Source organism: Podospora bellae-mahoneyi, chromosome 5 (assembly GCF_035222275.1).
Source record: "Podospora bellae-mahoneyi strain CBS 112042 chromosome 5, whole genome shotgun sequence".
Taxonomy (NCBI): domain Eukaryota; kingdom Fungi; phylum Ascomycota; class Sordariomycetes; order Sordariales; family Podosporaceae; genus Podospora; species Podospora bellae-mahoneyi.
The window spans coordinates 2,392,131-2,415,916 of NC_085884.1; the positions used below are offsets into that span (position 1 = coordinate 2,392,131).

Consider the following 23,786-nt stretch of genomic DNA (forward strand, 5'->3'; position numbering starts at 1 on the left):
GGGTAGGTGATGGTAGGAACTCTTTACAAGAGCTTTGAGCTTGGTGAAGATGAAGGGAAAACTTAGGTATTTCAGTTGTCCTTATTCCAGTATGTTTAATACCGCGGTAGCACATTTCAAACCAAGGTCACATAGGCACCGTCCACCTTCTTGCACAGGGGCTGTGATCGTAAAGTACGCAAGACATATGTCAGGACAAGTAAATTCAACAAGGTCTATAAAATTCTCGGCATCTTCTTCCAAACCCCAAGGATCTGGCCCCAACCATCACAGATAGCCTACTGCCTATGCCAATAAGAACACTAATTCACCCTCTCCTCTCTGATTTGTTTGATGATGGAACCGGGCTGAAGTGGGCTTTTAGAGTTGGCTGATGGCCGCCTCGCACCACAAAAAGGAAAACACTGGAACAGCTCAAGAATTAAAAGTGCTCAAAACCTGATAAAGCACGAGACAGGCGCTCTTAGGCTTAACTCACCCGCTCTGTCACTGAACACCGAAACGTGGTCTCTCAAATGTCATGGTTGCTTAAGAGCACAGTGCGCGCGCACAGTTTTGCGATTGGCTTTGCCCCACCGTTGGAGATTTCTGAGCTCACATCTGCGCTGTCAGCGACAACATCATGAGTGGACACAGCAAACACCGCGACATGCTCTATCCTTCTCGTTGATCCTCGAAATATCTGCTCCCTTCCCCTGCCGGCATTGCAAGAAAATACAGCATCAGAATTGCGAGCCAAGACAGAATGTTCACTCCCACCACCCACCACCCCATGGCGGGGTCGTTCGCCTCTGTGGACATCACACCAGCCATCAGCCTCACCGGCGACCTGCCCCAAGGCTTGCCAGCAGATATTCTGTGTTTTGTCGGTCCAGATCTGGCTCATCATCTTCTTTTCACTTTGGCGTCGGAGAAAAGCCTGCCGCAAAGGAAAAGCATTGATGTCACGGCTTGCGCGGAGGGCGAGCAGGGGGTTCACCAGATCGGTCAGCATCCGATACATCCTTGCAGGTTGAAGAGCAAAAAGCTAACGGGTCAACAGCGAGAAATATCCTCCTCTTTACCCTCGCCCTTGACTCCAAAATCACCGCTGAGCAGGCCTGGAACATCTATTACGATGCCTGGCTGACCCCTTCCAACCTCACCGCCCTCCAGACCCAGGCCAAGAAGCTCTTTGACCTTGCATCCTCCCTCGACGCCTGGTATGCTGGCCCATACAGCCAACTCCGCTTTTGCGATTCTGGGACCCTTGAATTCGTGAAAGACGTTTGGTCGAAGTACACCACATCCAAAGCAACCGAAAACTTCGACACCATCCTGGAACGCTCCCAAAAACGCAAGGAAGAAACATATGGTGAAGAAGGGCAGGCAGTTGTCACTTCCAGCGCGAGATCTTGCGCGCCATTGTCAGTAGGCGGGCTGGTGGAAGCGCTGACTGAGCTTACTGAGGAAAACTGGCAAGCGACCGTTAAGAAGCAGGATGAGAAGAAACCAAACCCAGTGTTTGTTGTCGCTTTGGCAGCTAGTGATGAGAACCAGAGACGAGTGCTGGAATACCCCACCGATCCACTGATCGGCTTCCATCTTGCCTCTGCCAACGCCCCGTTGACGCCACTGTCGCCATATAGAATCGAGAATGCGGACAAGAAGGACATCAAGGAGAGGATTGTCGAGACGGCGAGGATGCAGTGGGGTGATTGGTTGGAGACATTCAGAGAGGCGGTTGGGGAGAAGAGGGTCACGGTCAGGTTTGCGGCGGCTGACTTTTTCTCATTGTGCTGGACGTTGAAGAGAAACAAGGATTGTGGAGAGTTGGAGGCGTGTTGGCATAGGAGAGAGGTTAGGTTTGACATTTTGGTCTTGGACGAGAAGGAGTATGCAGAGGGAGAGGCGCCGAATGAGTTTGACGTTGTTGACACGGGAGTTTTGGGGGACGAGAAGGGGGTGTTGAATGTGCTTGTTGCTGGGTTGGTGTTGTTGAAGAGGGTGCCTTCGTCGACGATATATACAGAGTGTTATGCGAAGGATTATGAGGCTATTTTGGAGGGGTACACGTCAGCGTTTTCGGTTTTGTTGGGGGTGAGCCCGGGGGAGTATTGGACTAACTCGACGAGTGTGGCGGTTGTGGATGAAGTGTTGGCTACGTTCAGTGAGAGGTATGCTGATGACGAGAGACCGAGGGGCATTCAATCGAGGCTGGCGTGGAAGTGGAATTCTTTGCAGGTTAAGGGGCAGACGGACCAGTTGACTATGGAGGCGAGGGATTTGATCATGTTCTTTGAAGGGGTGTTTGGTAGGATCTTCAAGGCTTATGAGTTGAGCCAGGACAACAGCAAGAGAAGAGGGCCGCATCACCACTTCCACTTCAACACTGCTGCAGCTATCCTCAAGGTTCTGTGCGAAAGACTGGGCTTGGACTTTCGAAGGGTGTTGGATCAATATGAAACGTTGCCTGCGGACTTTCGTGCCGGGACTTTGGAACCTCACATCAAGGGATGGGGCATTTGCGGTGTGCCTGAACCGTCAGGAAACTCCGCATATATGGGGGATTTTCTGTCTGGTGAACCGGCTTTGAAGTTGAACAAGAAGCTTGACTCTGTGGCTATTACGTTTACTGTGCCGGCGGAGAAGTGGAAGCCGGTAGCCCAGTGTTCCAGAGACCAAGGCATTCCTCTGCCTCTGAAGGTCACAATCCCGGAAGCCGAGATCGAATACACGAACTACCAGCTAGCGTTCGGCTCTATCACCAAGTTCAACTCGCCTGACCAGGATGGCGTCCCAGTCAAAGTGGATGAAGACAAAGAAGAATGGTCCGGGTCTTCTGATATAGTGGTGTCGCTATATGTCCCTACGGAGAAATTGGCGGGCTTCCAACAATCCAAACAGAGTGTGGCGCTGTGCACTGCAGACCCTTTCTACAACCGATTGGCGTACAAGACGGTGCTGGGCAATCATCAATGCGAAATTCACCGAGTACCCATCGATAGTGTACTCGTCACACATGTACTTCCTGGGCAGTGGCTCCTCGAAAATGAGACGGTATCGGTTGAGTCAGCGACCAAGAAGCTTGGCGAATCAGAGGTGACTTCTTCGATGACTCCATGGTTTACAGCTAAGCTGGATGAAAATGCTGTGGATTCTGAGGCGGATGTTGTCTTGCAGATCATCGGGCACATTGATATCACCTTGGATGAATGGCGTAGCTTGTTGTCGGACAAGTCAGTGCCCATCAAGATGGAGCAAGTCTCGCCCTTCACCATTGAAGTGGTCTTTGGCGCCCGGAAGTTGGTCTTGCCCATGATCTTCACAGTTCCTGTCTCCAAGGAGAAGTGTGCCCTAAGAGTGGCACGCAAGTCACACTATGTTGAGGTGGTTTCTTCTTTGGTGAAGCCGTTGGATGTGCCCCAACTTGACACGCACATCCTGCCGTCGACAGCGATTCAGCCATCTGGGATCCCGGCTACGCTCAACATCCCACACCTTAACCTTGACAACCTTCCCATTCTGTCAATCGACGAAGATGAGGATGAGGATCCCCGGATCAAGTTTTTGACCACCCTCACCTCCCTCATCTTCTCGGGACGTGAGCGCCGTCTCCGCGAGGAGGTCAACGCACAAGACGACAACTACACCGGTCTCGGCCCTTCCCCTCGTCTCAACTTCAAGGAGTCCCTCTTCACCATGTTTATGCTCTCCTCTGGTCTTCAAGGAGGACAAACAGGACTCTTTGCCATTTCGGACCCCAAGAATGGCGGCATTCACATGCTGCTCTTTGTCAACGCCATCCGCCTTGACTGTCCCCATGCCACGGTCGTCTTGGATGCTGCTATTCTTCCTTTCACAAAGGCTTTGGTTGACAGCAAGGAGCTAGAGGGCTTTTTGCTGTTGATCAGAACTTTGGAATGCTGCACCATCACCGTTGATGACGAAGAGCTGAAGATGTGGAAGAAGGCTTTGCCTGCCTTTGTTGAGAGGTGCAGAACTTGGGAACATAACCCCAAGACGTGTGAGTATGTTACTGCCTCGGGGGAGAAAGGGCAAAAGACTGTTCCGTTGAGCTTGAAGGAGGGGGAGCAGGTTATTTGCTCTTGTGGTCAGGGGAAGTTGCCTTCGGATTTCATCCCGCTGCCGGAGTGGGATGAGACTGCTGCGATGTATTCTACTAGGGTGGCGATCAGCCCAGTTTATGCTTCGCAGTTGGTGGAGGATATCATTGACCCGGCACTGGCGAGAGGGTTGGCGGGGGGTGGTGAGAAGAGGGTGGCGGGTTGCAGGGCGTGTGGAAAGGTGGAGGATGAGGAGGAGGGGGTGACCTTGAAGAAGTGTGGGAGGTGTTTGAAGGTCAGGTATTGCAGTGGGGAGTGCCAGAAGAGGGATTGGAGGAAGCATCGGATGGAGTGTGAGGAGGCTGAGGAGCATCACCGGAAGAGCAAGGTGTAAAGAACTTTAGAGGGTTAAATGATCAATCGATGGTTTCATGTAGCCGTCTCAAGTCCCGTTCTCTGCCAATTGTGATGGCCCCAAAGCGCGCAATGTTGGCGGCATCATGCAGTTGCTCATCCACCACATGCAACCACCCCCACGCACTAGAGACGTGATCCTCCAGCTGAGATCTCCAGTTCGACCAAACAGACTCTTTCAATGGTTGTCCCTCATTGGGATCCAGCGGCTTCGCATTCAACAGGACGGTCCCGAGACCACGGTTGCCCTCAGAGAGGACGCGCACTCGTAAGTTTGGCTCCCCGGAGTTCCTCGGGCGCTCCAATGCAAACCTAGCAGAACTTGAGAAAAACAAGGCCAGAAGATTGAGCCACATGGAGCTGACTGCGTGGTGCTGGGCTGGGAAGACGATGTCGTCGTAGAGCTCGATGAACAGACGGAGTTACAAATAAAGTTAGTGGTGAACTGTCTGTAATAATAAGCAGATACACTTACGCTCTTGAGAACTTGTCCGGAAGGCATTTTGATTGAATGTCTCGGGTATCTGTCGGCTTTGTTTGTTGGAGAGAGAAGATTGGGTTGGAGGAGGTTGTTTGGAGAAGGGGACGAGATGGAGAGAGAAGAGGGGAATTAAAAATTGAAGGGAAAGGATGGATGAGAAATTGGTAGAGTGGCGGGGTAGTAGAATAGGCGGGGAATAATAAGGCGGAGAATACTAAGGCGGAGAGAGCAAGGTGGAAAGAACAAGGCAGAGAGTGAAGCCAGGGTTGGAAGGAGCTGATCTGATGTCAGTGTAGGGAGGGGGCGGAATCCGATGACAGTATTGGAAGGGGCGGAATTTCTGGGGAGAGATCGGAGCTTTCATCTAATGCCATGACACTACCAGACCAATGCGGCTACAGTTAGTTGCCTAGGTCAGAGGATACGGACCTGACAGTAGGGCTACACCATAGCTTACCATCAATTGACCATTTAACACCTTAAAGTTCTTTATTTGAAGACGGTGAAAGCAGCAAGGACACAAAGTTTGAGGGTTCATCTGGCACCAATGGAACGTCGGCAAGCCACACCCAATGGTTAGAAATTAAGCTCAAGGCCAGGGTGATGAAAGGTTTATTGATGTCTTTTATCGATCTCAACTTTCATCGTCACATGCTGCCAGCTCTCATTGTCACCAATCCTAGCTTTCATCGTCATCAATCCTAGCATTCATCATCACCAATCCCAGCTTTCACCGTCGCCAATCCCAGTTCTAACCCTCATCAATCCCAGCTTCATCACCAACCACCTCACACCCAGCTTGTACCACTACCGTACCCTATGCCAAAGCCGGTAGCTTATTAATCCAACTTCATCGATAGGTTGGATGACCAGGAAATGGCCCACCCACAGAGGTAGCCCACATTGGCTTGAACTTACCAGTGCCATTTTCCACACTAAACCCTCAACAACCCTGGACCTCCGAAAGCCCCCCCCAACTTTATATTCCACCCCCAGAGGTCAAAAATAGACCATTTCATTTCCTTTTTTTTGCTCCAGGTACCTATTAATAACTAAATATACCGAGGAAGATATTGTAAATGCCGAATAAGATATTCTTACTAGTATAAGCTAGCGCAAAGTGTCCGATAAGCACGGGGTTCCACGTTTTACACTAAAGTACCGTATCTTAGGAACCTAGGTTTACAAATAGGCCTATAAAAATCAATAGCGGCTTACTTAGGGCCAGGAAAACCTTATTATTTAATAGATCCTTCGTTAGGAAAATTTTAATTACGCTCCTACCTACGCTAACGTACGAGTTTTAGCGGCTAATATACTAGCTAAATAAAGCAATATTTATTTTATTAAGAAATATTAAATTATTTACTTTATTAACCGTTATTTTAATATTAAAACGAAAGTAAAAAAGAAAATTAATTATATTAAAGTTAACGAAATTACTCCGGAGAATATTAATAAATTCTTTAACCTATATTTTACCGTTAATTAAATTAAATTTGAAAATAAATATAATTATAGAAAAGATAAAATAATAAAAAGTTAAAGAAAGAACGGTTTAATTATAGAGTCTTTAATAAAGGATAAAAAATCTATATACGTTAAATAAAATGGAAAAAAGACCTAAATTATTATATTAAAGTATATTTTTTAAAATAAAAAGCTTTTCCCTTTAAGGTAATCTTTAAAAGCTAAAACTTTTAAAAATAATAATTTAAAAACTAATTCGATAAAAATTATTATATAGCTATATTATTAAACGGTTAATTTAATAACGACTTTATTATAAGATAGTTTAAAAAAAATTTATTTTAAAAACTTAATTAAAGGACTTATTAAAATTATATTTTTTATTTATAATAACTATAATTTATATATTATCAATAACTTTATAATCCGGTATTATAAAAATAATATTTATTTTTTTTTTACTTTCTTACTACTTTTACGTCCTTAAATCCTGCAATATTACTTATTTTTTTAATATAAAAAAAGTATATAAAAAGCTTATAATTATAAATAATACCCTTACTAACTATATATTTAATAGTAAAGTCGATTTAATCCGGCTATATAACTTTATTCGTAAATAAAGCTTTAAAAAAATATATTACCGGCGGCTAGCGTAAAATAAGATTATAATCTATATATAAGCGTAAACCGTTCTTTTTAAGTTAAGTAGTAGTCCCTATAGTACCGTTAAATTTCTTTTTAAAAATATTTATTTTTTATACTGTAAAGGACTTTTAAGTAATTAAAGAGGTTAAGGAATTATTTAAGAACTATATACCGGCCGGAAAACGGTTTATAATAAAGATTTTTATTAATACTATACTTATATTAAAATCTAAAATATTTATTTATAAAACTAATGCGGTAAGGTACTAATAAAACGCTTATAAAGCCCAGGACGTAAGGAAAAGGCGTAAGTTAAATAGAGAAGATTCGAATTCTAAGTTTATAAGGCTTTATGACCTGGAAGAGGCTCGTATTGAAGGGAGGGTGGTGGAGGAAGAAGTGATACCCAAGGAGGATATGGAGCAGCCGGAGCCAGCCGAGCCTGTGCGGCGTAGCACACGTTATCGGGTTCAAACCCGGCGTAAGAGGGAAGCAGATGCAATGTCTGACTCTGACAGTGATTGAGCTACATTTTGGTATAACTTCCATAGAAATTAACCCAATATTGGTCTTGTTGTGGGGAGTGTAAGCATTCAGGAGTAATCTCATTAAGGTTGTGTGGCTGGTGTGGGTGTGGTGGTCCATATCCGTGGGTGGGCCATTTCCTGGTCATCCAACCTACGATGCTTCAATAGCTATCAATAGAACTTGACAACAGCTTACTGAGAGGCCTTGGAACTTTCCTGGTATTTTCAAGGATTGTGGTACTAGCGGTTCTTTACATCTTCTGCCCGATTACCACGGCAGTTTATTGGGGTGCGCGTTTTTGTCCGGAGGACGTTCGGCATGTACTTCTAAGCTGTTCGTTCGTGTCGAGGTTGGAAGATGCAGAAATGTGTGGGGGAGGCTATGCATACGTTTCTGTTGGCGAAAATATGTCAGGGAAGGTTGTGGGCAAGGAAGTCTTATGATGAGGGATGGAGGGAGAGAATTCTGGAGAGATGTTAAGCCTGTTTTGGGAGGGACATTGTGCCATAACAATGATGTATCAGATTGGATGCTCACAGCTTTCTTCATGATTATATCAAATGTGCGTTTAGATCTAGAAAGTCATGTCACAAATAGAGACTGTGTATATGTAACTGCTGATATCCGGAGTCAGGCGTATGCTTTTCCCAAAGCACTGCGAACATCTAGAACCCGTAATTATCTTTTAGTCTTTTAAAGCCTCTTGACTTCAGGGTTCCCGGGTTTTTTAAAGGCCTGTACATTATCACTACAGGTCTGTACACTATCACTACAGGCCTGTCCGCTATCCCCAAACGCCTCTCTATTTTATTTAACGGCATACTAACTATTATTAAGGCTAATAATTATTCAGGTGGTTGGTCAATATTTAAAGAACTTCAGAGGTCTAACTGATTCACTGATGGTATGGTATAATTCCAGTCATGTGTATCTGCCCCTCTAGCACCTCACCACCAGTCTCCAGCGGACGCTAGGTCTGCGAGTCTCCGAATATCCCTGACGATCTCGATGATCTTAGCTTCAGCAACCCTCCACCTATTCTCGACAGCAATGATGGGTTTGAAACTCCGTTTGAGCTTAACGCTGGTGAGGACGCGCACTTGGTACTCGGCTGGGCCTCCATAGATCAACCAGCAAAAGCCATGAGATTTGGGGAAACACTTGGGGATAACGCGTGTCCACATGCGGACAATGGGCTCTGAGCTTCAGAAGGCAATGTCTCCGTGTCTCTACAATACATGAAGGGTATTGGTGGCGAACTCTGCACAGCTGGGGACAAATGCACTTCCAGTTTCGGCACCTATGCCAATGCGAGTTCGCGAAGGAGGCATTGTGAATTTGCTCGTTGGAGAGAGAAGGCTGAGTCGAAGGTGGGGTGGAAGACAAAGGTGGAAGGCTGAGAGAGATGGAAGACGTTAAATATTGAATTCGTCGGGTCGTGGGACAGCAGAAGAGGCAGGATCAACATCAGTGTGGAAGGAGCGGAACTCAACGTGTTTTGGAAGGAGCGGAATTTCATATCAGTAGCGGAAGGAGCGGACCTTCTAGAGAATGGTCGCTGTTTCCATGAGTGTCAGGAGGTTCCCGATTAAGGCAGTCACGGTGAAAGAATGGGGAGTTATCACATTAAGTAGATAAAGATCAACTTCTCGAGAGGTATCAAGCCTTCCATTCCTTGGAGAAGATACCCAGCCTAAATGCCGCACATACTCTTCCATCTCCGGCCGAGTGACGAGCACTGCTCAGAGCGCTGGTACGGCACCATACCGCCCGCGTCCATCATTGCCGCGTAAAGTATCATCCTTCAAATCTTCAGATTACCGGTGGAGTGGTGTCTGATCAGTTCGTAATTCCCCGTTATCTCTCTGGTACTGTTTGATGAGATTCCGCAGCGGCTCGTTGTCCTTTTTGAGCCTCCTGTTCCCCTTCCTCTCTTGGTCCAATTGCTTGAAGGACACGAGGTCTTCTAGCTGATGGAAGCCTCGGCGGGTACAAGCTGGTTCTGATTAAAGGGCTGCACTGCGCTGTCGATCACGAGGCTGTCAGTCGAACTTGAGGGGGTGATGATGAGTGGCTCGTCATCGGAGGTATCCTCATGGCCCGCGTCCGAGTTGACGAAGTTTGGATATGACAAGATATGGCCAGGGAGGCAACGACTGGTGCGATTGGATACCGCTTCACAGATTGCGCGAGTGTGCTCTTCATATAGCTGGTCTCTTGGATGTCGGTCCTGGGTTTTTTCATCAGTTTCACCGTCTTCATCAGATTCGTCGTCATCTTTGTCGTCGCCAGGGTCTGACTCTGACTCTTCTCCGGAGAAAGAATCTGAATCTTCATAAGGTTCGTCGTCACCTTCTTCATGTTCCTCTACATCATCCTCCTTTTCATCATCCTCCGCGTATAGATAATACACTCCACGCAGTTTAGACTCCAACCATGGACCGTCTTGTCCACACTTTCGAGCAACGTGTATTCCAACTGCGCACGTGGCTGCAATTAAAACACACAGAACAAAGATGGAAAGCGAGATGCCAAAGAATATTGTCAGGTATATGCAGCATGGGATATTTTGGATCCAGCCCCAGCCGCGCGTACCGATGCTATAGGACTCGGAGCCCAGCATTGTGAATGATATCCGGTGGTTAACCTGAAGGGCGAGGTGTGGGTATCTGAATGACAAAAGTCTGGTGGATATGGTTTTGGGAACGGTAAGACAAAGGAAGAATGGCATGGAAAAGGTATTCGGGTTTCCCCAGACTTTTTGGAACGCGTCTCTGAGGTGACTTGGTTTTTGGGTTTTTAAGCCACGCGTGTGGCCCCTCTCAGACGCTCCACATACTGTGACAAACTGAAAATACAGGGTCATCAAACTCGCAGATAGCTTAGATATCGCTGAGTATGCCTCTGTAGACGAGAAAGTTTGGATGATGGAGGTGTGGCACCACGGTAGGCCACAACGCCCTAGCTCCTGACCCCACTTCCAGGCTTCGATATTTAGCTTGAAATTTTCTCCTCCCAAGTTCCTTTGCTTTCATCCCTCTTCTCTCAGGAAAGACTGTAAACAAGAAACAAGAAACCATGAGTCCACGATGAGTGACTTGCCCGTTTTGCAGGTGGCTCTTCACTGGTGTAACACCACCTTGGTGCAATGAGTGCCATGGCCGTACGTCTTCTTATTTCCTGCATTGTTACGATAGCTTACTGACACTCTCATGATCCAGTTGTTATCGACAGGGAGGATGGAAGCGACGGTCAAAATATGCTGACAGGACGCGGCTGCTATGATGATCCCGGTGATGGGGGCTTCATTGCTCCCTCCAACCCTGACGGTTCCTACGACGATGAGGGGTATGAGAAATACGCAGAAGAGGACGACTACTTCTCAACATCCAGAAACAGTAAGGTCGGCAAGCGCGGCTATGTCATCCACGATGCTTGTTGGCCACTCCTGGAGGAAGCCTTGTCCCCAGGCCCGGTTCCGCTCGACAGAGTGTTTCAAATCCTAGAGTCTTTTCGCGAGGGCAGGGAGCCACCAGGTCGAGTGGGCTGATACATGGGGGCTTGATGATGATGAGTATTTCCCCTGGGAAATGACCAGTGGGAGGAAGCTTGCGCGATGAAGAGTTTCCACCCTCGCACGTAGACCCATCTTTGGTTGATGCTCGACAGAAGCGCATAGCCGGAAAGGCAAGTGTGAACCGGGAACACATTTGGAAGCGCGTTCAACAGCTGGCATGTCTTGTGTAGTCAAAGCCTCAGGATGCCGAACAATGTACGTCATCTCCTTGGAACAAGACGATTGCCTCTGACGACTGCCGCTGGGTCAAAGTAGCAGGAGGCCAAAAACCCTTGTCTCAGCAGAGCATTGCTGTTCCTGAAACTATCTCAAAGGTGTCTGTTTCAACTGTCAAATTTGGCCCCTTTGGCTACATTTCGGGACTTCGACTTGGGTTTGGTGTATGTATACGAACTGACTCGAAGCTCAACGGGAAAAGCCAGCTAACCTCACTCTTTCCCATATAGGGGTTCCATCTCGTCAGCATAGCTGCAGTCCTCAAAGACAACGTCAACACATCGAACGACGATAGCAGCGATAACGATATGGCCAATGCGGATCGACCTCTTAAAGATCTTGGCCTATGGTAACCCCCGAGTCCCGCCTGACTTTCTCAAACTCAACGCCGTCTTCCACCGAGCCAAGCAATATCTGCCGGGTTTCAACCCTGTCTTTTGGACACATTTCGGTGGACCAAAAGGTGCTTACTTGAAGCACTTGACCAGAATATCCTTTCATGATTATGGCCGCTTCATCTTCCAATACGATAAAGATGAGATCCCGGAGCAATGCAGTCAATTTGGTCGGAAAGAGAAGTTGGAGCCGCGCTATTCCACGAGTCTCCATTTTGACATTGACGGCCCTGGAGGTGAGCGGATAATCGCTGTGAAAATCCGCCGTAAATACCCGAAAAATATACCTATGCGTATTGAGGAAATGGATGAAGCAGAGGATGAGGAATTGGATGAAACAGAGGAAAAGGGATTGGATGAAGTAGATAGAGTACGGGCAGTTGACATCTTTCAAAATAACTACCAGCCGTAGAAGGAGTTGCCGCTTTGGCTTCTTCAGGCACGTGCCTAGCAAATGGTATGTTGAGACTTTCAAGGGGTCAAACTGGGTCGTGGAGAAGCCCAAGTTGATCACCGGTTTCTATGGGGAGCAATGGGGCTTGGGGCTTGGGGCGCCCGGGGTAATCACTGAATATGAAGGGGTAGTTAATGCCCTCGATTAATCTTCTTCAAGCCTTTCGGCTATCTTTCAAGGCATGTATATTTAACACCCATTTAGTATCTTAAAAGGCATCATAGTTATCTTTTAAGGCATATCAACTATCTCGAAAGCCATGTTGACCACCTATCTTTTCAGGCCTTGATCTTGTGCCGCATTCTCTATTCTTTTGTGTATGGTGTTTCAGGTCATCATTGGATATATCAGCACTATGTCTGGTCAATCATTCGCTCCCTCTGTCGCTGTGCTCCTTCTTTGCGGCCTATCAGTGGCTGCCAGCGCTGGGAAGGTGCTTCCTGTCTTGTCAGCCCGATTCTCAGCCCGAGTGAGGGGTATGTTACCGAGAGCCTGCTTTCCTTGACATTTCTTGGTTCATTTCTTTCTGAGCACAATCAGGCTCCCGCAATTTGTGGTTGACTCAGAAACCCTCAACCTCTGCCTCCACGCATCGACCATCGCAAACGACACCCGTCACGTGCAGCGCTAACAAGGACCCTGTTACCTCTATCGGTCTGGTATCGGCCATCCTGTCATTCGTCATGTTTGGTTCGAAGCTGGTCAAGGGCGGCATCGAAATACACTGCGAGGGAAATCTGTCGGAGAATGCCACGCTGGAAGATGTGATCGCCAGGATGGACCCCTTCCAGACACGTTTGTTCTCATGTCTCTTCCTAGAGACGAGTCCTTATCGGACAACGAAAAGGATCTACGCCATCTTGCAGAGGACTGTCATCGGATTGCCAGTGACCTTCTACACCTTCTCAGAATTATGAGACGACCAGACTCAAAGGGGCTGCAGGCTGCTTGGGGAACGATAGCTGCGTCTTGGAGAAGCCTTATCCACGGTAAAGAAAAAGCAGACTTGGAAGGACGGGCTGGACAAGTGCTATGGTCGTCTCACTACGGTTTTAGTTTGGTCCACCAAGTTCAGCGTCGATAGCATTGCTTCGTCGGCTCATGGTAATTCGAGGAAACTACACCAGATTCGACAAGCATTGACGAGCTGAGACATGCTCAACAGGCTTCGGCAGCGTCGACACTGATGCAAATTCTCTTTCATCACGCTTCCACACAAACGTCATTGGAAAAATGGGCGGGTGAGCGATGCCACCAAAGCCTCTGACATGAGGAGAGCTGATTTCAGGATGGCAGGGCGTCGCACTCTTGGCGAGGTCAATTTCTTCTTTTCTACCGTCATCGACGGTGCCCAACAGAAGCTTGTAGAACTGACGAGAACTCTTCTTCACGGTGTTCTCAGATGCTGCCCTGAAATGACGCCGGTCCTTCTCCCTCAAGCCTGGGATGAAGTCGAGAGCGTTCCGCAGGAAACGATGCTTTTCAAATTGACGGTGCGACCGCCTTACGGGCTCTCAACCAAATCTTTCAGGATGCTCCGCAGAGCACCAATTGCTTTTGCGTGTTCATCGACGGCCTTGATGAATTCCAGGACCCAGATGGGTGGATCAGTCCGACTTGGTCGACCTGCTCTACAAATGGGCATCTGCAGGGTAGTCCAGTGTCAAATTATTTGTCGTAAGTAGAGAGCAGACGGCCTTCTGCAACAAATTTGCGCCGGAGCTCACGATTCGCCCACACGATCTTACGCGGTACGATATGGAACGATTTGTGGAGGAAAGACTGCAAAAGGTTCCGGACGTTGAATTCAAACAAAAGCTGATTCGGACTATCCCTCAAAAGGCTGAAGGTGTGTTCATCTGGGCCAAGCTCGTTGTTGGAGAGATACGGGAGGATTTGAATATGGGCGATGCAGTTGATCTCGACTTGAGCATACTCGATCGTTTCCCAGCTGGCCTGCGACCGCTTCTCGACAGAACGGTGGCAATCATCCCCGAAAGACACCGTCGTAACGCGTATCTTGTCTTCGCCATACGTCCGGTGATGGTGCGACTTATAATCCCTTGTTCCGTCGTTGCGCTCTTTTTCAGACATGACTATTGCAAAAACCGCCAGTTTGCATCTACACTTACCCCTCTGAAGTGGCAACTAGAAATAGTGGTAGACGCAGATACGGTCATCGATTCTGATGACGAGCGTGTTGATAAAGCCGAGACCCAGCTTCGAACCTGGTGCAGGGGGCTGGTGGAGGTGTTGATTGTTCACCCGGGTGCTTCGGCACGGAGCACTTGGGGTCTAGGTACTGGTATCAGTTACCCGTCACGGATGCTACTGCATCAAACCTATATTTCACACAGAACAGTCTCGGAATATTTCCAGGAGGCTGTGGTTCAAGATGTTCTGCTCAAAGGCGGAGTGACGAGAGATACCACTCATGACGCCATTTCGCAGATGCTCCTCGCCGAATTCTGCCACTGCGGCCCTCTCTCCCGTATATGCCACCGTGGCTGGATGAAACAGCTGCTCCTTCTTCGACAGAAACATTCTTTAGACAGTCCGCCGTTTGTGTTCTTGGAACGCCTGCAAAATGTCATGACCCGCAAGCAAGTGGTAATGCGGTTTATCCTTGCCGAACAGAGGGGAAAGCAGCACCTGGAGCTGAATCTCAACAAGGACCACGATTCGTCTCAAACTCGAGGCGAGATAATTGACATTGGAACCATCGCAATGAGCGAAGTGCCAGGCATGCCGTGGTGAAGTGGCAAAGTAAAACTCTGGGGCCCGTTTTTCACAGCGATCCGGTGCGGGAAGTACGAGTATCCCACTTGGAAGCTGCAGAGTGACCACAACTTCAATCCCGATTTATTAAGTATCGCCGCAACAGTTTACCTCGCCGTTGGCGCCAGCCATGTGAGCCCTTCACGCTATGGGAAGGTGACTGGGCTTAACCCAACCGATCAGCAGCATTGCGACTTTTTGGAACAAGTCCTTACGAAATATCGGAAACACCTTTTCAACAAGACGACATTTGTGCCCAGGCCCACACACACAAATCCGTGGAAGAGGAAATTTCGAGACAAGCGTTCAACTAATACGGTCACACCCGAAGAATGCCTGACTATCTGGGAGCATTATATCATGTGGCAGTTCGGAGGAACTCTTTCTGACCATGTGTCAACACTATCCGATAAAGACTTTGATTCTTATCAGCAAAGAAGGCGCGAGGAAGCTTTCTGTCGCTGTGTAAGTATTGCACGCACAATTGAAACTTGTACGTCGTCTTAGCTGGGCCTGTTAACATGGGATCAAGGGGCACTTCTCACAGCTCTGGTTGCTTCCTTTCTCGAAGGAAGGAAGCGGCACTTGAATGACACGAATAGGATCTAAGCTAAGAGATGATAGCTGGGACTGGGGATAATAAAAGCTGGGATTAGGGCTATGAGAGCTCGGTTTAATGACAATAAGTTTGGATTAACGACAGTACAAGCCTGGGTTAGAATGATATAAGCTTGGGATACCTAGCCTGGGGATGGTAGCTATCTGGGAGGCCCTTGGTCACACCAAAATACCATCAACTGAACAAAGTCCATATCTAGAAACTCCAGTACGACAGGAACATGTATCCGATCAATAGAGGGGCCCACCCACCTTACTGGACGCAGGTACAAGGCACGTGTTGCGGCGTGACATGCACGGAGCGAGGGAGCCGGAGTCGGGAGGTGTGTGTGATGGTGGTGTTTGCGTGTCGCGGAACCAGCTGACGTTCAATGTCCAGAAAGCAGTGGCTGTCATGAAATGTATAGGTTGTTGATAATCCTCGCGTATCGACGACTGGGAGGCAGATCGGATGCTACTTTGGGAAGAGACGCGAAGCGCGGAGGGAGACGTCGAGCAGTTGAGCCGAGGCGCGCGCTTCTTTAATTCTTGACAGCTTGACGCGAAGAAATCCAGACGACAAGAGGCATTTGCGATTGACGGCATTGTCGGAATTTCATGTCAATGATGAGAAGCTGGAAAAGGGAGAGAACATTTGGGTTGGTCTGGAAGCATTTGTTTGTGGAGCATGTGGAAGAGGGCTGTGCAGCAAACAGCAGGGCTTGCAATTTCGGGTTTATGCAGCCACCCCGGCGTGTTCTTTAATTTTTATTTCTTTGAAATGCCTTGCCCTCCGTCCCCGTTTGTTGTTGTTGTCGTTGTTATGCGGGTGGAGACATGTTCGTATTCAGCGGTTCCGTGTCTACAATTTATTTATTTAACCCCAAATCGCCTGACAGCCGACAGTAACGGTACGACAAAAACAACAACCAACCGCCAATGAAGTTGCAGCGCCAGCAGAGAAGCAGAAGTGATCAGCTCAGGTCAAGACAGACGGACTCACTCGAGGGTGGAGAAGGAGAGGGGGTGGAAACTAAATGCACAAAAAATGAAAACGGCTGGCGGCGTGCTTTTGGACCGAAACCCCCGTGTTTCTTGTTTCAAGTTGGACTCCCCGGCCCCGCCGCCACCAGATGCCCAGCGCCCAGCGTCCAGCCTAGAGGCTATCGCCAGTTTGCCGCTGTATATTTTTTTTTTTTGACATTTGGCGCATTATCCCTATTGATTCCATAGACAACAGGGCACGGGGATCGCTATTGTTCAAATTGGCTATCCAGTGTCAAAAATACACCAATTATCCCGGCATGACAGGTATGAGGACGGAGGAAAACCGTTTGAATGGCCGGCGCCGCCGTGAACACGAATGCAGATGCTGGGAACGTGGCAGGGTGACACACAGTGTGTGCATAATTTGCCAGGGCTGGTATCGTGGGAGTTGGGACGATGCTCAGATGACAGATGCTGATAGAGCAAAGGCTTGGGAGTCAGACGGCAGCAGTAACATGGGATGCGATTCTGCTAACGGCACATCAGGGCCGCGACTTTGCAGTGATCGGCGGAAGAGAGCCGCGCCCCTGAAATTTGTTCTCCTCTGCCAACGCGCTTCCATTGGCCCACTGGGTCGTGTGTGTGCTCCGTCGCGCTAGGCTCGGTTGGGGCGACACCTGGGGGGGGGCGACACCTGGGGGAAGCGACGACTGGCGAGGAGGGTGCCCCTGCAGGGAAGCACAGAAGCACAGCGACGAGCCCCCAGCATCCCGAGGTCCCAGTGCAATTTCGTTTTCGCTTGCACCCTTCCCCCTGGCTCTCTCCCTCCCTCGCCAGTCGCCCAGTTTCTCCATCTGCAACAAAACCACTGTCACTCCTTATCTCGTAATAACCAAAGTCGCTCATTTTCAACCCATTCGTGTGTGTAGTGTACCTACCATCTCCTCGATCTTCGATTCTTCATCAAACCATACATCGAACATCGACAACAGCATCGACGACGACGACACGCCTACACCCAGTCCGAGACGAAGGCGATGCGCGCTCACCAGTAGTCCGTCCACCGAAACAGGGAGACGAGAACCTCCAACGCAACCACCGAACCATCTTTGCCCGATCCCACCCGATCGCGACCACTCGTTTACAACACCACTTCGCTTCACCTTTCTGTCCATTTTTCATCGCCCTTTGGCATCCCAGCGCCCGTTTTGAAAAGGTTCTGTGAACCTGTGGCCGATACCCAACACTCGCAACAAAAAAGAGAAAGAGAATAAGAAGAAGAAGCGAACTGGCCGACGCCGCCATCGTTGAAGTGGACCGACCAAGTCACCTGAACAAGGTAGCAGCCCGCCGAAGCAATCGACAGTGCAGAGTACCTAGGGTAGGACCATCCGGGCACCTTGAACACCGCGAACCGTCGCCGCGACACCTCCATCTTTGACCTCATCACCTTCCCACAACCCAAGATGAAGTCGATAGGCATCTTCGCCGTGGCGCTGCTCGCTGTCGCCGAGGCCTTTCCAGAAAAGCAGATGGCGGCCCGCCAGGCCACCCCTAAAATTCCTGTTGCAGTACAAAAGCCGATCGAAGACGCCAGACTGAACGCGCAGACAAACCAAGGATGCTTCAAATCAGCTGGAAATAACATGACGTTTGTTACAGTCATTCAGTACAACTCAATCGGAGAGTGTGCTTTGAAAACTTGTGTTCCAAAAGGATTCACGGCCGCTGCCACCACGGGCGGCAACCAGTGCTGGTGTGGCTACAAGTACCCGCCCGAGGATGATTTGGTTGACAACAAGAAATGCGACGTTGGCTGCACTGGGTTTGGCGAAGAGGCCTGTAAGTTTGCCGGCTCCGATGTGCTGTGGGAAAGACGACAACATGCTAACACGATGATGTCCAGGCGGCGGAAAGAATTATTTCTCGGTGTACAACACAGGACTGACATTAGATGTGGATTTTGCCGAAGATAGCGGACCGACGGGAGAGAAACACAAGACAAGCACAACTTCGACAACAGCCGCGCCAACCCAGGTGGTCACGCTGCCTCCAAGCGTCGTCACGCAAACACAAGCACCAGTCGAAGAGGAGGAGAAGAAGGGCGGCAAGAACGTGGCCGGCATCGTTGCCGGTGTGGTGGTTGGTGTGATCGCCGCCGTGGGTCTTGCCACGGGCGCGTACCTCTACCTCCGCCGCAAGAGGAACAAGGAGATTGAAGAGGAGCATCGTCGCAACGCTGCCGTGAGCGCCTTTATTGGCCAACCCCCCGGAAGCAGCCGCGGCAGCGGCATTTCCGGCGCCGACTCCCGCATGGACCCAGTCATGGCCCAGAGGAGGATGAGTGACGGCAGTATCGCCGACAACGAAGATTACTCCAGGAAGATCCTTCGCGTAGGTTTTGACTTTGCTCAAGGCCCAAGATGGTACCGCTCACTGACAACTCAACAGGTCACCAATGCATGATCAATTTTCCGGCTATCGACCAAAGTGATGACGACAAACGAACTCGCCTGTATTTTAACCTTTGAACATCTGCATAATATCGGCGTATCAGGAGGGGATATCTGCCGCAATCTTGTTTACCATTTCGGAACCCACATCGAATATCACGCGAGCGAGCAAGCGAGCAAGCAGCATGAGCGGGCGTTATCCGACTTGAAGGAATATTTTTGCGTTGTAGGGTTTGAGCAAAAGTGACCGAATCCCGCAGTTGGGGTATCTCGGTTGCTCCTATCTTTGCTCAACACCATTGCATGAATGCTTGGTCTATCCTCTCCTTTTTCTGCTACTTTATTGTTTTCTTTTACGTCCAGCTCTCCTGCTACACAAAAATCCGGTGGACCCCGGCCTTGTTTCTCTCTGTCTCTCTGTCTCTCAGACAGGAGGGGGTGGGAAGAAAGAAACAAAAATTGGGAGGGGGAGTTGATAAAGCTCCGGCCGGTCATTTTTTTTTATTTTACTAGCTGTCAATTTTTTTTTGCTGTGTTATGGGAATTGGGATGGGATATTGAAAGAAGACCCTACCTTTGTTTGGGGCGGGAGTGGGGAGGAAGAGGGAAGGAGTAGGGGGAAAGAGAGAAATATAAAGGAAATATTTACATATCTATCATCTCAGATGACGTACTTACACCTACGTATCCTATCCTATCTACCTTGTCTATCTATACCTGACTATTACTCCGGCTTTTTGCTTTGGTGTTTGTTGGTATGGTCGGAGAAGGGGGAAGAGTCATCGTTCTGCATGATTTCTGCTTTTGATGATTAGTTTGATGAAGATTATTGATGATTGAGTTTGGGTGGTGGTTTGTGTTTACGTGCTTTTGTTGATGCTTTTGACAGTTCCATTCTACATGCTCGTATGCCCACTCACTTTGGCGTGTTTAATTTTATATCAAGCTCAAAACATCATTAGCTTAAGGTACGATGAGTGAGGTTGAGACATTGGCCTCTCAACCTACTCTCCTTTTTTCTTGGCTTAACCATGGTTAATTTCTGACTACTTGCTGTTTTTTTGACAAGAATGACAGAATTATATCTATCCAAAACGCAAAATATCTGTTTACTCAATCTAAAAAAATCCGACTGCAGAGATGATAGATACCCTTAAGCAACAGAGAGGTGAAGTTGAGGTCTAAAATCCCGTGATATGCAGTGCCACGTTATTTGCCAGGTCATCCCTGGGCGAATCAGAAAAGGGGATTGAGAGCAAAAATAGGGGACCGACCGACCATCATTGAACTTGTTTGGGATGGGATGGAGGGAGGGAGGATGATGTGCTGCTATGTAACCGGATGTTTGAGGATCATTCTGTTTTGCCAGGAAAAAGGCACAAAGACAAAAAAGAGGCAGCCCGGATGTGTGTATGTTGTTTCGAAACAAGACGGGTTGTGAGAGAGAGCGGGCGGGCGGGAGGGATGGGGGAGTTGTGGTGATCTTTTGCTTTTTGGGTGTTTGTGAAACGGGGTTGTTTTCAGGGGTTGGGACGAGCGGGAGGGGGAAAGACGTGGGAGGCTGAGAAAATTTCATGGCGATTGACTGGCATGTGGTTGAGGGGCTGGATGGGTGGACTAGATACCGAGAGCTTTTGGACTGAGTCAACTGGTAGGCATCTTGGTTGTTCCAACAAATCAACGCGAGAAAGCAGTCAAAGATTCGAACCGTTTTGATGTCCGTTTCGAGGTGGTTGACGCAGCGGAGGATGAGTAGCTGTTTACTGAGCCAGAGATGGAGCAATGGAAGCGCACTCCACTGGCATCGGCAACTTCACCACTGTTTACACACCAGCCAGTGATGAGCTATTCGAAATTCACAAAGCAATAATTCCAACATTGAGACGATACAGTATTCGCCAGTATTGAGGTTCTGCTCTCTTCAAATATTCGCTGCATCCTCTTTTCGTGTTGTGCCAATCCCACTGCCGACGCTACCCGCCCGCCCAAAACTCGACGTCATTCCCGCGGCCATAGTTTCCCATCTCACCCGCTAGAAACTTTCACCTTCTCACCACCAATACCACCACCATCACCACCGGCCAAGCCCAAACCATCATCACAACCACAACAATGGCCCCCCGTCTCACCCCCCTTCGCCTCCTCCCCCGGCTGACCCAAAGAGCCTTCTACTCCACAGAAGCGCCCGGCCCCCTCCTCAGAATAACCGACATCCCGGCCCCCTCGACCGGCCACATCCGCATCCTCGAGCTCAACCGCCCCTCCGCCCGCAACGCCATCTCCCGCGCCCTCCTCGACTCCCTCCGCTCTGAGATCGAGGACGTCCACGAGCAATATGACCCCGCGACCGGCGAGGAGCTCCCAACCCCTCAATGGAAAAAGAGATTCGGGGGCGTGGCGGGGGAGGACGAGAAAGGTCCCACGCGGGCGTTGGTGATTGCCAGTGCGGTTGATGCTAGTTTTTGCGCGGGGGCGGATCTAAAGGAGAGGAGGGGGTTTACGCAGGAGGAGTAAGTATTGCTACATGAGGGAGGGGATGGAAGGGGGGGCTAATATGGAAATAGGACTGCCGCTTTTTTGTCGAATCTCAGGAGTACCCTGACTTCGCTGTCGAATCTGCCTATTCCTACCATTTCGGCCATCTCGTCGCTGGCGCTTGGGGGAGGGTTGGAGTTGGCTTTGTCGACGCACTTCAGGGTCATGACGTCGAATGCTGTGGTTGGGTTGCCTGAGACGAGGTTGGGGATTATTCCTGGTGCTGGGGGGACTTACCGTCTTCCTGCTCTGATCGGTATCAACAGGGCGAGGGATTTAATTTTAACTGGGAGGAGGATTTCCGCTCCGGAGGCGTATTTCCTTGGGCTGGCGGATAGGTTGGTCGAGGTGCAGCCCGAGAAGGAGTGGGAGGGTTTGCAGGAGAAGGAGAGGGATGGGAAGGTGCTGGACTTGGCGAGGAGGACTGCGTTGAGTGAGGCGGTGAGGTTGGCGACGGAGATTAGCGAGGGGGGGCCGATTGCGATCAGGGCGGGGTTGAAGGCGGTTGGGGAGCCGATGGAGGCGGTGGAGAATGATATGTATTTGAGGGTGGTGAATACTGAGGATAAGTATGAGGCGTTGAGGGCGTTTGGGGAGAAGAGGAAGCCTGTGTTTAAGGGGAGGTAAATGTACTAACTGATGAGTATATAATTTTGGCCGGCAAAGGAAGTAGAGGTCGAGGATGGGATAAAACCGTCATTGCAAGGCCGGCATGTGCTCTGGCCGGCATGTGCTCTGGCCGGAACAGCCTGTGATGTTGCGGCGATTGGGTTTGACTTTTGGAACGGCCTCGTCCGGCTGTGGCATGACTAGCTATTTTCTCCACGATCGACCGTCATCGGTTGACTGGGTGCTCAAAATCTATATTGGATACTCAGACTGCAGTTGTTTGTTTCTGTTCCTCGACCAATGTCTTCCAATATATGTAACATTAGAGATCTAGACCCTTGAAATGGCCTCAAGCCCAATTGTCCAATCGCAGCCTCCCCCAGCCCAACACAAGCACATGCCATTAGAATTTCTCTTTATCTCTAGCCTGCAGCCAAACGGCAAGAGTGACACGGCAGATCGGGGCTGAAACTGCTCCCAAGCTCCCCCACCAAAACGTCATCTGGGAGCTCTTCCGTGGACCACCAACGAAAGTATGACATCATCACCCGCTTCCAACGCCTGCCTTTATAACAACGACCACCATCACACAGACATGTGTTCATCCTATTCTTTTTTCATTCAGTACTGCAAACACACAGACAAACCTCCATTTCTGTCTATTTACTCGGCCGAAAACTATCGCAACTACTACAAACACCTAAACAAAAGTCAAAATGTCCTTCCTCACCGAAGCCACAACCCGTCGACTGGCCACCCTCTCCACCCAAGCCATCCGCTCCACAACCGTCACCACTACCGCGCCCAGAGCCGCTTTTTCGAGCAGCGTTACGCTGCAGAAGACGGTTGCTGATACGACGAAGGATACGCTCAAGACGGTGGACAGGACCGTGAGCGATAAGTTGGTTGATGCCATTGATATTGGGTGTACGTCTCCCACCCATTTTTCCTTCCCCGTTTCCAACTGACATGTGGTTGCCCTACCCTAGCAACCGTCGCCTCCAAAGTAAAGGAAGTAGCCGAAGACGTCACCGGCCAAAAGAACACCGGCGCTGCTGCCGATCTCAAGGGGCAAGCCGCCGGTATGGCCAAGAATGTGAGCGGTCAAGCCCAGGGCAAGGCTAATGAGCTGGCGGGCAAGGCTCAGAAGATGGGGGGTCAGGCGCAGGGAAAGGCGCAGGAGTTGAGCGGACAGGCGCAGGGCAAGGCGAGCGAGGTTGCGGGCAAGGCCAAGGGGGCGGCTTATGAGGCTGAGGGGAAGGCTAAGGGGGCTGCGGGCGAATTGTAATGAAGAAGTGGTGATACCCGGTTGAGAAGGGAAGATGGGAGCGGGTGTGTATGATGAGTAACGAGTTTTTTTCTTTGAAAGTTCTGAGCAAGGGCATGCATCAAATGGAAAGTGGGTTCATTCTTCACTTCGGTCAAACATATCGTGATAACTCCTCACGGCACCAGCCGTGTCACTTCAGGCACATATCAAGAACGGCAACATCGACGCAAAGCAAGTAAATGTACCAGCATCTTAAACCACTTAGTCAGGTAGAGCAGACAACAACCCAGGCAAAAGCCCAGATCATCATCATGCCCAACCAAGGCAA

At 49.3% G+C, this 23,786-nt stretch overlaps 7 protein-coding genes across 7 annotated transcripts; all 7 read left to right on the plus strand.

Annotated features, from left to right (window-relative positions):
- The first annotated feature begins 609 nt into the window (after positions 1 to 609).
- On the plus strand, positions 610 to 4,565 carry QC761_511900 (uncharacterized protein). Its single transcript, XM_062880357.1, has 2 exons — positions 610 to 986; positions 1,043 to 4,565. Exons 1-2 carry the CDS (start codon positions 746 to 748, stop codon positions 4,438 to 4,440), a joined length of 3,639 nt encoding a protein of 1,212 aa, XP_062731061.1. The 5' UTR covers positions 610 to 745; the 3' UTR covers positions 4,441 to 4,565.
- A 6,170-nt stretch (positions 4,566 to 10,735) lies between these two features.
- Positions 10,736 to 11,137, plus strand: QC761_511905 (uncharacterized protein; the record flags this gene model as incomplete). Its single annotated transcript, XM_062880358.1, has 2 exons — positions 10,736 to 10,739; positions 10,809 to 11,137. The coding sequence occupies 2 exons, from the start codon at positions 10,736 to 10,738 to the stop codon at positions 11,135 to 11,137; spliced, it is 333 nt and encodes a 110-aa protein (XP_062731062.1).
- Positions 11,138 to 11,347: 210 nt separating this feature from the next.
- QC761_0080870 (uncharacterized protein) lies at positions 11,348 to 11,733 on the plus strand (the record flags this gene model as incomplete). Its single annotated transcript, XM_062872841.1, has 3 exons — positions 11,348 to 11,359; positions 11,449 to 11,544; positions 11,611 to 11,733. 3 exons carry the CDS (start codon positions 11,348 to 11,350, stop codon positions 11,731 to 11,733), a joined length of 231 nt encoding a protein of 76 aa, XP_062731063.1.
- A 1,729-nt stretch (positions 11,734 to 13,462) lies between these two features.
- On the plus strand, positions 13,463 to 14,986 carry QC761_511908 (uncharacterized protein; the record flags this gene model as incomplete). The annotated part of the gene is given in 3 exon segments (XM_062880359.1): positions 13,463 to 13,470; positions 13,682 to 13,906; positions 13,915 to 14,986. Coding segments are annotated over 3 exon segments (1,305 nt in total).
- A 3,071-nt stretch (positions 14,987 to 18,057) lies between these two features.
- wsc1 (Protein SLG1) lies at positions 18,058 to 20,836 on the plus strand (the record flags this gene model as incomplete). Its single annotated transcript, XM_062880360.1, has 4 exons — positions 18,058 to 18,433; positions 18,498 to 18,985; positions 19,043 to 20,012; positions 20,122 to 20,836. The coding sequence occupies 3 exons, from the start codon at positions 18,058 to 18,060 to the stop codon at positions 19,055 to 19,057; spliced, it is 879 nt and encodes a 292-aa protein (XP_062731065.1). The 3' UTR covers positions 19,058 to 20,012; positions 20,122 to 20,836.
- A 320-nt stretch (positions 20,837 to 21,156) lies between these two features.
- Positions 21,157 to 22,206, plus strand: QC761_511920 (uncharacterized protein; the record flags this gene model as incomplete). The annotated part of the gene is made up of 2 exons (XM_062880361.1): positions 21,157 to 21,554; positions 21,609 to 22,206. 2 exons carry the CDS (start codon positions 21,157 to 21,159, stop codon positions 22,204 to 22,206), a joined length of 996 nt encoding a protein of 331 aa, XP_062731066.1.
- Positions 22,207 to 22,727: 521 nt separating this feature from the next.
- Positions 22,728 to 23,770, plus strand: QC761_511930 (uncharacterized protein). The gene is made up of 2 exons (XM_062880362.1): positions 22,728 to 23,115; positions 23,178 to 23,770. Exons 1-2 carry the CDS (start codon positions 22,905 to 22,907, stop codon positions 23,474 to 23,476), a joined length of 510 nt encoding a protein of 169 aa, XP_062731067.1. The 5' UTR covers positions 22,728 to 22,904; the 3' UTR covers positions 23,477 to 23,770.
- Positions 23,771 to 23,786: the final 16 nt, after the last annotated feature.